The 13,908-nt window shown below is 35.6% G+C and overlaps 1 protein-coding gene across 2 annotated transcripts in view; it reads left to right on the top strand.

Moving 5' to 3' along the window:
- The window catches only part of TES (testin LIM domain protein), a 108,399-nt gene that overhangs the window by 25,025 nt on the left and 69,466 nt on the right, over positions 1-13,908 (top strand). Inside the window, exon 1 of one of the 2 annotated variants that reach the window (XM_074268225.1) lies at positions 1,939-2,280. The exons of the other annotated variant lie outside the window; for it this stretch is intronic. Coding sequence (XP_074124326.1) covers positions 2,254-2,280 — 27 coding nt within the window. The 5' untranslated portion in view covers positions 1,939-2,253. Of the gene's footprint in view, positions 1-1,938; positions 2,281-13,908 lie in introns of those variants that run through there. 2 annotated transcript variants of the gene reach the window in all.

The following is a 13,908-nucleotide window of genomic DNA, read 5'->3' as shown; positions in this document are numbered from 1 at the left end:
GACAACACCTTGCTCCCCCAAAATTGATGCTATGGAACTCTCTAAAAGTAGGGAGCACCTCTGTACTCATCATGATACAGATGGTACTTTTCCTACATAAAAAGGTAAAACTGGGGAGCCATTTATAGAGTTGCCATAGGATCTCAGTCACACAATATACTTTAATTTCCTTTGAACATTTAAATCTTATACAGGAATTTCCTTTTCCTCTCTTGAGTGCAGATATTTTGATTATTCCCATAATCATATATTTGGAGAGGCACTTACCAACAAATGAAATAATTGAAATAGCTAGGCAAAAATAATTAAATTTCCTAGTTCATTCTTGAATTCCTAAAGCTTATGGGACCTTCGACACAGTTAAGAAAGTTACACATAGAGGATTCTTGAATGCTAGGCTAAAGTAGATAGAATTATATGAGAGGTGATAAGAAACTACTGAAGGTTTTTGAAAAGTGTAATGAATGGCAAGAACAGTTGAAACATCAGTCCTGCCAGGGAATGGGGCACAGATCAAAGTAGGGGTTGTTCATTGTGTTATGAACTTCGTTTCCAATCTGATGAACCTTTCGGGAATCCTCAGAATGATATTTTCAGATGAGCAAACTGCACAGGATTACAAATTATATGAAACTATTTATAAATTATATGTGTGTATGCTTGTGTTCATATGTTTGTGTGTATACACATGACATGCATGCACACACACACACACACACACACAGGCAACTCATTTTCCAACCCCAGTTTAAAAACCTATGGTGTAAATGGAGAAAAGAAGAGGACCCAAAAGAGGGCTTTGGAAAACTCCTAAAATTAATATTTATGACATAGATGAGGAGAGAAAACTTGATTACTGGTCTTTCTAACTCCAGCCACAGCTAACTATGACACCAAGACACTTCTCATATATTTACATAATTAAGGGTTGGGTGAGAGAAACGAATTTATTTGCATTTGTTGGATTACAGGATACTTCTTCCCCCCCCCCCCACCGGGGTTAAGTGACTTGCCCAGGGTCACACAGCTAGGAAGTGTTGAGTGTCTGAGATTAGATTTGATCTCGGGTCCTCTTGAATTCAAGGCTGGTGCTCTATCCACTGCGCCACCTAGCTGCCCCTACAGGATACTTCTTGACTTCATTTTTCCATACCCAAAATTCTTTTCTCTTTTAATCACAATGAATTTAATGCCCCTTTCTTTGTTGTTGTTATCATGAGGTGCTTTCATGGTTGATTTGCTCTAGTTGATGTTTTACTTTTTATTTTTATTTTTTAACATTACTGGAATATGACACAGCTGACGCAAGATTGGTAAGATAATAGTCACACGGGAACCTGGGCACATGCAATTTCAGTTATTTTCACTTTAGAGCAGCAAGGATTTGGGACAAACAGTACCTTCCACTGCAGGGATACTTTCTCTACCGAAAGGTTCATTTGGCTTAGTCTTCCGGTGGTCTTGAAACAAAGTAACAATCTTTTGTTTTAAGAAATCAAAACATCGTCTTGCTTGTTTCCTGAGTTATGGCACGTGTAGGGTCAGATCCTGGGATGAGTGTTATGGAACCGCATCTTTCCGGGGGGTTCTTCTCCTGGGGATAATTAATCTCCACGTGCTCTTTGTCTCTCTGCTTTCCAAGAAAGCATCTCTTATTAAACTCATGGCCTGGAAACAGCAATGTTCTTGAAAGAATTAGGGCGCTAAGGCCGTCCATAGAGCAATCAGTCAAAGGGACCCTCTCCTCCTTTAGCAAGTCTCTGGGGCTGCGATTCAACTCCCTAGAGAACTGATCTACTGGGCTGTGGAAAGAGCCCGCAGGGGCCTCCCAGGTAGCCTCTAATCATCTGCCAGGAAAAAGCGGCCCTCCCTCCTGGCAAAGGCGGTCATACCGCTGACCCGCCCCACACCTTCCCAGCCACCGCGGGCCTCAGCCTAGGAAGGTATTTGAAGCGCTGTGTGATTGGCGCGCCCTCGCAACCCGCTGAGCTGCTATTGGTTGTCCCGCGCCTTTGTTTCCTTTTTTCCACTCCGCAGTCTGAACCCCTTTAGAGCAGCGGAAGTTTCACTGCTTGCAGGCTTAGCTCGCCTCTGGGTCGGGCTTTGGAAGGGATCTGCGGCTCGCTCCGGCCAGATTTTCTGGGCGCCTCCCAGTAGCGAGCTAACCAAGCCAAGTCAGCCTGTGCCGCCGCTTAGGTCCCATCTCTTCATTGCCTGGGCAAGAGGGAGGAAGACCCGAGCTCTAAGAGAATCATGGATCTGGAGAACAAAATGAAAAAGGTAAGAGAGGCAGGAAATGCATTCACCTGAGCTGGGCTGTGCCCTCGAGCATCGCCTTTCCGGGTTTCCCCCGACCCAGAGCTTTTGCCCAGTCTCTTGTCTTGGGATAAAACTGCAGTGGAAAAAGCGTGCCCTAGAAGCTCGAAGCCTAAAGGGACCCAGGTATCCCGCCTGAATGGGCTTCAGGTACCCCGCCTGCTGGGGCCGGAGGGAGTGGCTGACCTCTCCTTAACTTCCTTGAAACAAAAGGCGAGACTGGGAGGGAGGGAGGGAATAAAGAAACTTCTGGGTTCTGCCCAAGCACATTCCGGGTGCTCGCAAGTTGGACATCTGCTTTACTGGGGGAGCTAATTGGAAAGGGGGTTTAAGAGGAGACGCCCCGAGAACGGGGCACATTCTTTTCCTGTCTCAGGAAATCTGTCTTGAGCTTTCGTGGTTTTCAGGGCACTGGTCTGACTCTGACAAGCCTGCGGAAAAGACTCATTTTTAATTCTTGTAAAGCCGCACGCAGAATTCCGGGACGTGGGCAGTGATTTTCATGAAACCTGCTTCTTCCCCTTGCTCTGGTTAATTTTTTGAAAAGTGATGATAGCTGGACACCCACTGTTTAATTCTAAGTTTGATATGGGGTGTGTTATCTCCAAAAGAAACCATGTTTCCCTTGTTCTCCCCTCCACTTGATGACAGTATGCCTTAAACAGATTGTTAAGAGAATAGCTCTGGGCTAGTAACTTTTCCCCACCTTCAGTGGAGCAGGCTGTCAGTGATAGTCTTGAGGTATAATCTTTCCAGACATTCCTGCCAGTACAGTCACCTGAGAGAGGAAGGGAGCGGATGCAGCTGGTGAGTCACAAAAAGTGGCAGTTCCAGGTTAATCTCTCATTGCACTAGGTGGAAGATATCATCTCTGGGGATGTAAAAGTTCCTGCTTAGAAAGTAGGAGCATTTCTGGGCAGAAGAAAGAAGAAATTTTAAAGACTTTACTATTCTGCATATCTCTCAAATCTATCACATAGCAAGCAATATTGCTGTCTTTTATTTTTTAAAGAATGAAATTTCTTTTTCTAGCAGGATTCCAGTTTTTTTTTTTTTTTTAAGCTTAAGGAAGCCTTAGAGAAGAACAACTCAACGTTGCATAAACTTTTGCATTCTATGACTAAGCCACCACATAAATGGGAACATGAGAAACAGGAAGGCATATGAAAGACTTGGGGGGTGTCCTGAATGTGCTGATTTCTTCCAGTATGACTGTGTTTTCTAATATAGTTTTAAAATTGATTCTCATTGACAAATTTCTGTGCACCTTGGAAAATTTTGCATGTCATTGAAAATAACTTTCTAGTGATAAGGATATCCTCAAAACTTGTTTTTCACAGATAAAAGCCCATTTAAAAATTTAAAAAGATTTTTATTTAAATTTTTGAGTTCCAAATTCTATGCCTTTCTCCTTCCCTGCCATTCCCCCTCCCTGTAAAAATAAAGTAACAGTACAGGTTATATATGTGCAATTATGTAAAACATTTCCATATTAGTTATTTTGTACAAGAATGCTTGAATAAAGAAAAAAAATGAAAGAAAAAAGTGAAAAATAGAATGTGTCAGTCTATTCAATGTCAGTTCTTTCTCTGGAAGCAGATAGTATGCCTCATTATGCCAGCATTGTCTTGAATCATATTTCTGAGACTAGCTAAGTTATTCACAGTTCTTCATTGAACAATATTGCTATTATGTTAAAATGTTCTCTTGGTTCTGTTTACTTCACTTTGCATCAGTTCTTATAAGTCTTTTCAGGTTTTTATGAAATCATCCTGCTTGTCATTTCTTATAGCAAAATAATATTCTGTTCTAATCATGTACCACAGTTTATTTAGCCATTCTCCAATTTGGGCTACATTTTGTAGCCACCACAAAAAAAGCTACTCTGAATATTTTTGTACAATAGGTCCTTTTTTATTTTTCTTTTTTAGTTGTTTTGGATATAGACCTAGCAGAAGTTTTGCTGCATCAAGGGGGGTGCACAATTTTATAGTCCTTTGGGTGTAGTTCCAACTTGTTCTCCAGAATGGTTAGATTAGTTCACAATCCCCCCAACAGTGCATTAGTATCCGTCCCAGTTTTTCCACCTCCCCTCAGACATCCAACTTTTTTTGTCATTACCAGTCTTTTGGATGTGAAGTGGTACCTCCGTGTTGTTTTAATTTGAACTTCTCTGATCAATAACAATTTAGTCTTTTTTCTTATGATTGTAAATAGTTTTGACTTATTTATCTGAAAACTTCTTGTTCACATCCTTTAACCATTTATCAACTGGTTAACAAATTGTATTTTTATGAATTTGACTGTATTCACTATATATTTGAGAAATGAAGCCTTTATCAGAGACACTTGTTACAAATTCTCCCTCGTCTTCTGTTTTCTTTATAATTTGAGTTGCATTGGTTTTGTTTGTGCAAAACCAATTTAATTTTATTTAATCAAAACTAATCTACATGTTGAAATGCTCTCCAAAATCTTCTTTGATTCTAAATTCTTCCCTTTTTTATAAATCTGACATAAACAATTATGCATACTCTTAATTTGCTTATGGTATCACCATTTATGGGTAAATCATGAATCCATTTTGACCTTGTATTGGTATGCAGTGTGAGATGTTAGTTTGTACCTAGTTTTTGCCATATTTTCTAATTTTCCCAGTAGTTTTGTCAGATAATGAATTTTTGTTCCAAAAGCTTGGATCTTTGTGTTTATTATATATTAGATTATTATGATCATTTACTGCGATGTAATTTGTACCTGATTTACCACTCTGTTTCTTAACCCAGTACCAGAATTGGTTTGGTTATGATCATTTTTAAACTTAGTTTGAGATCTGGTATGGCTATACCACCTTCTTTTGCATCTTTTTCCATTGATTCCCTTTATATTCTTGACCTTTTGTTCTTCCAGTTGAATTTTAATTTTTTTTAACTCTATAAAATAATTTTTTGATAGTTTGATTAGTATGCTCTTAATTAAATAGATTAAGTTAGGTAGAATTGTCATTTTTATTATATTTGCTTGACCTATTCATGAGCAGTTAACATTATTCCAGTTTTTTAGATCTCCCTTTATCTATGTGAAAAGTATATTATAGTATTGTTAGTAGAGTTTCTGGGTTTGTCTTGGCAAGTAGAATCCCAAGTATATTATGTTGTCCACAGTTTTTTAAATGGAATTTCTCTTTCTAGTTCTTGCTGCTAGACTTTGTTGGTAATATATACAAATGCTGATGACTTACATGGGTTTATTTTGTATACTGCAATTTTGCTGAAGTTGTTAATTTCATGTATTTTAGTTGATGCTCTAAGATTTTTGAGTATAACATCATGTTATCTGCAAAGAGTAACTTTTGTTTCCTCATCTATTCTGATTCTTTTAATTTCTTTTTCTTCTTTTATTGCTATGACTAATATTTCCAGTATAATATTAAATAATAGAGGTGATAATGCTTTACCCTTGAGCTTATTAGGAAGGCTTCTAGTTTATCTCCACTACAGATAATGCTTGCTGATGGTTTTATCAATTGTAAAGTATGGGTTAGCTTCCTGGAGGGCCTCAGGATCAGCCAGAGTCAGGATAAATCAAAGTCCTTGATCTTTAGGGGGAGAAGTGAAGGAGGCAGGCAAGGTGCCACGTGGCTTGCCAAAGATATATTCTGTATTCTGGAGTCTAGAGCCTTGCTTCTCCTTGTCCTGCTGCCAAGTGACTCTGACATCTCTCCCTCTGGCCCTCTAATCCTTGCCTAGGATTATCTCACCACCAAACATTCAGCAAGCACCAATTATGATGAGAGCCATCATCCAAATATATGCTAATAGAGCCATTATCACACTTCCAATAGGTAGCCTTTAGTGCTCTCTTATCTGATTCTGAGTTTTAGCTTTCTACAATCAATATTACTTATCATTTTAAAATAAGCTCCATTATTCCTTTGCTCTTTAGTATTTTTTTCTTTTAATCAGAATGGATGCTGTATTTTGTAAAATGCTTTTTCTGCATCTATTGATACTCATATGATTTCTATTGGTTTTGTTATTGATATGATAAATTATGCTGGTAGTTTTCCTAATATTGAATCAACCTTACAATCCTTATATAAATCCCACTTGATCACAGTGTATGATCTTTGTGTAATCTCTTTGCTAACATTTTATTTAAAAATTTTGCATCAATATTCATTAGGTAGAGCACCAGCCCTGAAGTAAGGAGGAACTGAGTTCAAATCTGACCTCAGACACTTCTTAGCTGTGTGACTCTGGGCAAGTCACTTAATCCCAATTGTCTCAGTAATATATATCTATAGCTATATGTTTATTAGGGAAATTAAGATAATTTTTTTTCTCTGTTTGGCACTTCCAGATTTGAGTATCAGCATCATATTTGTCATAAAAGGAATTTAGTTGGATTCATTCTTTGCCTATTTTTCCAAATGGCTTATAAAGTTTTGGAATTAGTTGTTCTTTAAATCTCTGGTAGAATTTGCTTTTGAGTCCATCTGGCAATGGGGATTTTTTTCTTAGGACATTCATTGATGACTTGTTCAATTTCTTTTTCTAAAATTGGGTTATTGAATTAGCTTATTTCTTCTGTTAATCTGGATAATTTATATTTTTGCTGATATACATTTCATTTAGATTGCCAAATTTTGGGGCATATGATTACGCAGAGTAGCTCCTTGCAGTTGTCTTAATTTCCCCTTAGTGGTGAATTCATCCCTTTTATTTTTGATACTAGTAATTTGTTTTTTTCCCTTTCTTTTTAAAAATCAAATTAACCAATAGTTTATCTATTAATTTTCTCCCATAAAACTAGCTCTAGTTTTATTTACTAGTTCAATGGTTTTCTTATTTTCATTTTATTAATCTCTCCTTTGATTTTTAGGATTTCCAATTTGGTGTGTAATTGGGGCTTTTAAATGTATTTATTTATTTATTTTTTTGTTTTTGTTTTTGTTTTTTTACATGCCCAATGCATTGATCTGTTTTTTTCCTTTATATTTTATTGATGTAAGCAATTAGTAAAATAAAGTGCTTTGGTTTCATCTCATAGATTTTAGCATGTTGTCTCATTATTTTCATTTTCTTTAGTGAAATTATCTATTTCTATGATTTGTTCATGTAATTTTTATTGCATTATGATGTGAAAATAATGCATTTACTATTTCTGCTTTTCTGCATTTGGTTGTGAAATTTTTATGTACAAAACCATAGTCAGTTTCTGTGTAGATGCCATGTAAGAAAAAAGGTATATTCTTCATTATTCCCTTTCAATTTTAACTTTTACAGAGTTTTATTCATTTCAGTTTATTTCTTGTTTAGATTTTTTGATTAGATTTATCTAGTTCTGAGAATAAAGTTGAAGTTCCTCACTAGTATAGTTTTATTGTCTATTTCCTCTAGAAATTTTATTCATCTACTTCAAAAATTTAGATGCTACAGCATTTGGCACATTTATGTTTGGAACTGATGTGATTTCATCTATGATACCTTTCAGCAAGATATCTTTATCTCTTTTAATTATACCTACTTTTGCTTTTTGCTTTGTCTGAATTCAAGATTGCTACTCCTGCTTTCCTTGCTTCAGTTAAAAGCATAATAGATTCCACTTCTAGTCCCTAACTTTTATCCTATGTGTATTTGTCTGCTTCAGATGTGTTTTTTGTAAAAACAAAAACAAAACCATATTCTAGGATTCTAGTTTTAATTCATTCTGTTACTTTCATTTTATTGGTGAGTTCATCCCATTCACATTTACAGCTATGATAACTGTATTTCCCACCATGCTATTTTTGTTTACTTATCTCTTACTCTCCACCTTTTGCCTCCTCACAAAGATCACAATTTCTGATCGCTGCCTCTGCACCTCCCTTTTATCAATCCTTCTTCCTTCTGTTTTCCCCTTTTTACTTTCTTATAGGGTATGATAGATTTCTCTTTTTTTTAAATAATAGCTTTTTATTTTCAAAACATTTGCAAACCTCTCTTGCAAAACCTCATGTAACAAATTTTTCTCCCTCCCTTTCCTCGACTCTCTCCTCTAGATAGCAAGCAATCCAAGATATGTGCACTTCTTTTTTTCTTTTAATTTTTTTATTTGAAAAAAAAAAAAAACTGTAAAGAAAAAAAGACAACAGAAAAGAAATACCAAAAAAAAAAAAAAAAAAAAAAAAAAAAAAGAGAACATTATTATGTGTCCAGCAGAACATCAGGGAGGATTCAAAATATATGACAATAAATTACCAAATCAAGAAAGTATATATATTAGCAGAAGAAATTATATATTCATGAATGACTATTTTTTTCTTTACTTCCTTGTAAATTGTTCTTTGATTCTTTGCTGCTATATGCAGTTCTTTCACACATATTTCCACATTTATCATGCTGCACAAGAAAAATAGATTAAAAAGGGGGGAAAAAGGAGAAAAAAGCAAACAAACAACAAAAATGGTGAAAATACTATGTTGTGTTTTCCCACATTCATTCCACACAGTCCTTTCTCTGGGTGTAGTTGGCTCTTTCCTTAACAAGTCAATAGGAATTGACCTGAATCACCTCACCGCTGAAAAAGTCATGTTCAAATGATAGATATCTGTCCAGTTGAGTGTGTATTTTTATTGCCTCTTTGAGTCAGTTTTGATTAGAGTATGATTCAAACTTTGTCTACCAATCCTCTCCTCATCTTCTCCTCTAATATAATTGCTCTTTTATGCCTTTTTTATGAGGTATAATTTACCCCATTCAATCTTCCCCTTCCTTCCAGTGTAGTTTCTTTCTCATCCCCCCCCTTTTTTTTTTTTGTTTATAAGCCTATCAAAGTCACCTTATATTCACATCTTTTGTCTATTTCTTCTAATTGCTCTTATTACCATAACATTGCTGAATTTACCTTTTTACATTTCCCTTCATATTTGAAAATCAAATTTTTTATTCATTTCTGATCTTTTAAGCAGAAATACTTGAACATCCTTTATTTCATTAAATATCCATTTTCCCACTGAGAGATTATATTCAGTTTTGTAAGGTAGATGATTATTGGCTGGAATCCTAACTACTTTGCCTTCTGGTATGTCATATTTTAAGCATTCTGTTTCTTTAATGTGGAAGCTGCTAAACCCTGTGTAACTGACTATTTGAGTTATTTCTTTTGGTTGTTTATGATATTTTTTCCTTATTCTGTGAACTCTGGAATTTGGCTATGATGATGTGAGAATTTTTATTTGAGGATCTCTTTCAGGTGGTGATTGGTTGATTCTTTGATTTTGTTTTGCTTTTTGGTTCTATCAATTTTCTTTCATACTTTCTTGAAAGATGTTGTCTAGGCTTTATTATTATTATGATTTTCATCTAATTAATAATTCTTATATTATCTTTGTGATATCTTTTCTATTTTTCTATATCTGTATTTTTCCAATGAGAATTTTCACTTTTTGTTTTTTAAAACTTTAAAATTTTATTTTATCGTATCACAAAGTCATTATTTTTCATTTGTTCAATTAAGAAATAATTTTCTTCAGTGAGCTTTTCTTCTTTTCCATTTGGCCAACTCTATTTTTAGAGGCGTTATTTTCTTAGTAAATTTTTATGTTTCTTTTCCAATGCTGTTGACTTTTTTTTTTTTAATGATTCTCTTGCCTTACTGTCATTTCTTTTCACAATTTGTCTTCTACTTCTATAATTTGTTTTTTTAAATCCTTGTAAAGTTCTTCTAGAAATTCTTTTTGGGCCTGAAAGCAAATTACTTTTTTTTTTTTTTTTTTTGAGGCTTCACATGTAGACATTTTGACACTATTATCTTGTTCCAAGTTTATTTATGCCTTGAATCCTCCTTATCAGCATAGTAACTTTATATAGTCAAGCTCTATTTTTGTTTTTTTTAACTTATTTTCTCTGCCTTTTTTTGTGACTTGATATTTTGATGTGAGTTGGACTGTTGTCCTTGCTGTCCCAAGCTGGAGCTCTGCCTCTTACTGCTAGCTTTCCCTGGGCTTCAGGGTTTAGCTGCTTGCTTTCCCTAGAGAGTAACTGACTTCTACTGGGGGGTGGGGAATCCCCATTGACCTCCCCTGGGTGTGGGGTTTTAGCTGCTGGACTATTCTAGGGATGGGCCTTGCTGCTGGGTTACTATGGTTATAGAATCTTTCTGGTGGTTGGCCCTGGAGGTGGGATCTTGTTGCTGGGCTGTATGAGGGGTAGGACCCTGTTGCTGGGTTGCTATGGAAGTAAGGTCTCTTTGCTGGTAGGTACCAGGAGCAAGGTCTCACAATTGGCCAACTCTGGGACAGATTTCATTACTGGTTAGCAGTGGGATCAAAGTGGCTTATGTTGGCGTGAGGGTCTTTCTGGATCTTACAGACTACTCATTTGCCTAGGGTTCTGCTAGTTTGCAGGAGGGTGAGACCCTGCTGCAGACTTGGAGCATTACTGCAAGCACCCTCTCCCCCCCAAACCCTTCTCCTTTGCAGCTGCTGCTGCTGTTCTTGAATCTACCTCCCTTCCCACTGTAGTGAGTCAGAGCTTTCCTGTGAGGCTAGTAAGCTGCCTCCCTGCTTCTAGAACAATTCTGAGATGGTTTTCTAGCGGTTTGGAGGAGAATTTAGGAGAGCTTCAGAGCGTTTCTTCTTTTCTAATTCATTTTGGCACTGGAAATAAAAAAGCTCGTATTTTGAAGTTTACTCATTTCTGTGATCTTATTGTTGGCCAAATGTATTGATTGAAATTATATATAGATATATTTTTTAATAAAAGCAAATAAGTAAAACATGTTTTGAAAACATTTTAAATAACCAGGCATTTGGAAGACAAATATCCAGTTGTTAGTAAATAACTAAACCAGCCATGAAGAAATTGACTTTTATTTATAAATATCTGTGTAGCACAGTTTTTTGAACAAATATTCCCAATATGGACTCTGAAAAATACTATCATGACAAGATCAGTTTTTTTTTTCCCTCTCCAGCTTCCAACACTCAAAACTTACTTCTTTTTTTTTTTTTTTTTTTTTTTTTTTAAATACATTCTGGTCTTTATTTGAAAATCATATATTTCAGGAACAGTTCCTGAAATAGTCTATTTAAAATTCATTCCCAAATTTAAGTTTTCCTGATAGATTCAGAAATTTTAAGTAATAGATTTTTTTCATGCTACTTTCTTCTGTGGTTTTCATACCTAAACTCCCCTCCATTTTCTTAGTTTCCTAGACTTCCAACTGGGAAAATAGCCAAACCCACAATGTCCTGCATTTCCATTTGGAAACATAAACCCCATACTTCTCCAGAAAGTTTTTAAGGAAATGAAAAATAACTCACAGCTTGAAAACCTTGGCTTAGGAAAAGGGGCTTAGTAAATTCAACTTTAAATTTAAAAAGTGAACCTGTATTCCCTGGAGGAAGTTGGTTTTCAGCACTATCCCTGGCCAAACTTTTTTGTGACCATTAGTTAGTGTCTTTAGTTCATCTTATTTTTTGTAGCCCATCAATCTTGCTTATTTATTTAAATTCTAGCAGTTTTATGATTTTGAAGAAAATCAGCATTGAAATTGGCACATTATCAGAACAGTGCAGCTGTATCTTTTATGAACTAAACTTGATGTTCAATGTTAAGAAATTTTAGGCTTTTCTAGACCAATATAAGAGGACCAGCATTAATGATTCAATAAGGAATCTTGATCATATAATGGGAGAATCTACCTTATTTTTTTTCTCTATTTTATTTTATTTTTTTTTATTCAAATGAAAAGTTTAGCTAAGAACATCTAGTAGGGTATAATACCCATACTATAATATTCAGTATCACAGAGTTAGAAACTGAGTATTTACATGATTCTCTCATGCTTAGATAAGTCAGAAGCGTAGAAGAGTTTGCCAGTTTTAGGCCTCTATCCATCTGCTTTCTCCTTTTCCATCTAGACTGGCTTTCCATGTGGACATTTTTTTTTTTTTAAACATACTAAAGGAGGAGAAGGGATGCTCATTTGTTTACATAATTGGAATGATTATAGGTTGGTTGTTTTTTTACTCTCCTGTTTTGTTACTTGCAATTGCATTTTTTTAGTCCCTTTTTTGCTTTTTTTCCCCCTTAGAAATGGTATTCTAGAGAAAAACAATAAATAAATTCAAAAATTTTGTAAGCAAAAGTTCATCTGGGATATCTATCTTACTTGACATCTTTCATAGTGATTGCTTAAGGTGACACAAGTGGCAGCATCTATATTTGAACCAAAGTCCTCTTTCTTCAAATCCAGCATTTTATGTACCATGCTGTCGTACCACGAACACATTAAAATATTTATTTTTCTATGTGAATTTGGGGAGTTACTTATGTTCTTGTGATCTAAACCTCTTCTTATGTTAGGCCAGGGTAGAGGAGATATATCTTAAGTTATTTTTAGATCCCTTTCTAAGCACTAAAATCCTGCAAAGTAATTGAGAAACAGGGATGTAATCAAAACCTTTAATTCATCAGCCTTTCTTTTGGGAGAGGGGGGCATTAGTGCCAAGGCACAAATCCCAGGGGTTCCTGTTCCCCCTTTAGTCCATAATTTGCTAATAACAGAATCAAGAAGGGTTTTTTCTTTCAAACATGGACTGTCTTAGAAGAAGATTGCATCTTGTGATGTCTGAATACTGAAAGCATCCTAAGAATCTGGGGTTTTCTTGGCCACATTATGCATTATGATGTTCATCCCTCTTCAGCTCTATTTTCTCTGTCATCCTTCAAGACTGCTCATATCCCAACTTCTTAGTGACTTCAAGTATTAAATGAAGACATGACCATGACCTGTAAGGACCCTTTCCATTCTAAACTTAAAATCTTTGATCTTGAAGCAAAATGTACAAACTTTGAACGTTTATTTTTTTATAAAGCTTTTTATTTAGAAAATACATGCATAGTTTTCAATATTCACTCTTGCAAAACCTTGTGTTCCAATTTTTTTTTCTCCCTCCCCTCTTCCCAGATGGCAAGTAATCCAATATATGTTAAACATGTACAATTCTTCTGTACGTATTTCTACATTTGTCATGCTGCATAAAAAAATCAGATCAAAAAGGAAAAAAATGAGAAAGAAAACAAAATGCAAGCAAACAACAAAAAAGGTAAAAATACTATGTTGTGATCCACATTCAGTCCTCTTCTGGGGTCCAGCTTCTCTCTGGATGCAGATAACTTTTTCCATCACAAGGATACTGTAATTGACCTGAATCACTTCATTGTTGAAAAGAGCCAAGTCCATCAGAATTGATCATCCTATGATCTTGTTTTTGGCATGTGCAGTGATCTCTTGGTTCTACTCACTTCACTCAGCATCAGTTCATGTAAGTCTCTCCAGGCCTTTCTGAAATGCTGGTCATTTCTTACAGAGCAATAATATTCCATAACATTCATATATCATGTTATTCAACTGATGAGCATTCACTCAAATTTCCAGTTCCTTGCCACTACATAAAGGGCTTACACAAACATTTTTGCACATGTGGGTCCTTTTCCCTCCTTTATGATCTCTTTGGGATATAAGCCAATAAAGACACTGCTGGACCAAAGGGTATATACAGTTTGACAGCCCTTTGGAGGTATAGTTCTATATTGCTCTCCA

This window comes from Sminthopsis crassicaudata, chromosome 5 (genome assembly GCF_048593235.1).
Source record: "Sminthopsis crassicaudata isolate SCR6 chromosome 5, ASM4859323v1, whole genome shotgun sequence".
NCBI lineage: Eukaryota > Metazoa > Chordata > Mammalia > Dasyuromorphia > Dasyuridae > Sminthopsis > Sminthopsis crassicaudata.
This window is presented reverse-complemented; position numbering and strand designations above follow the sequence as displayed.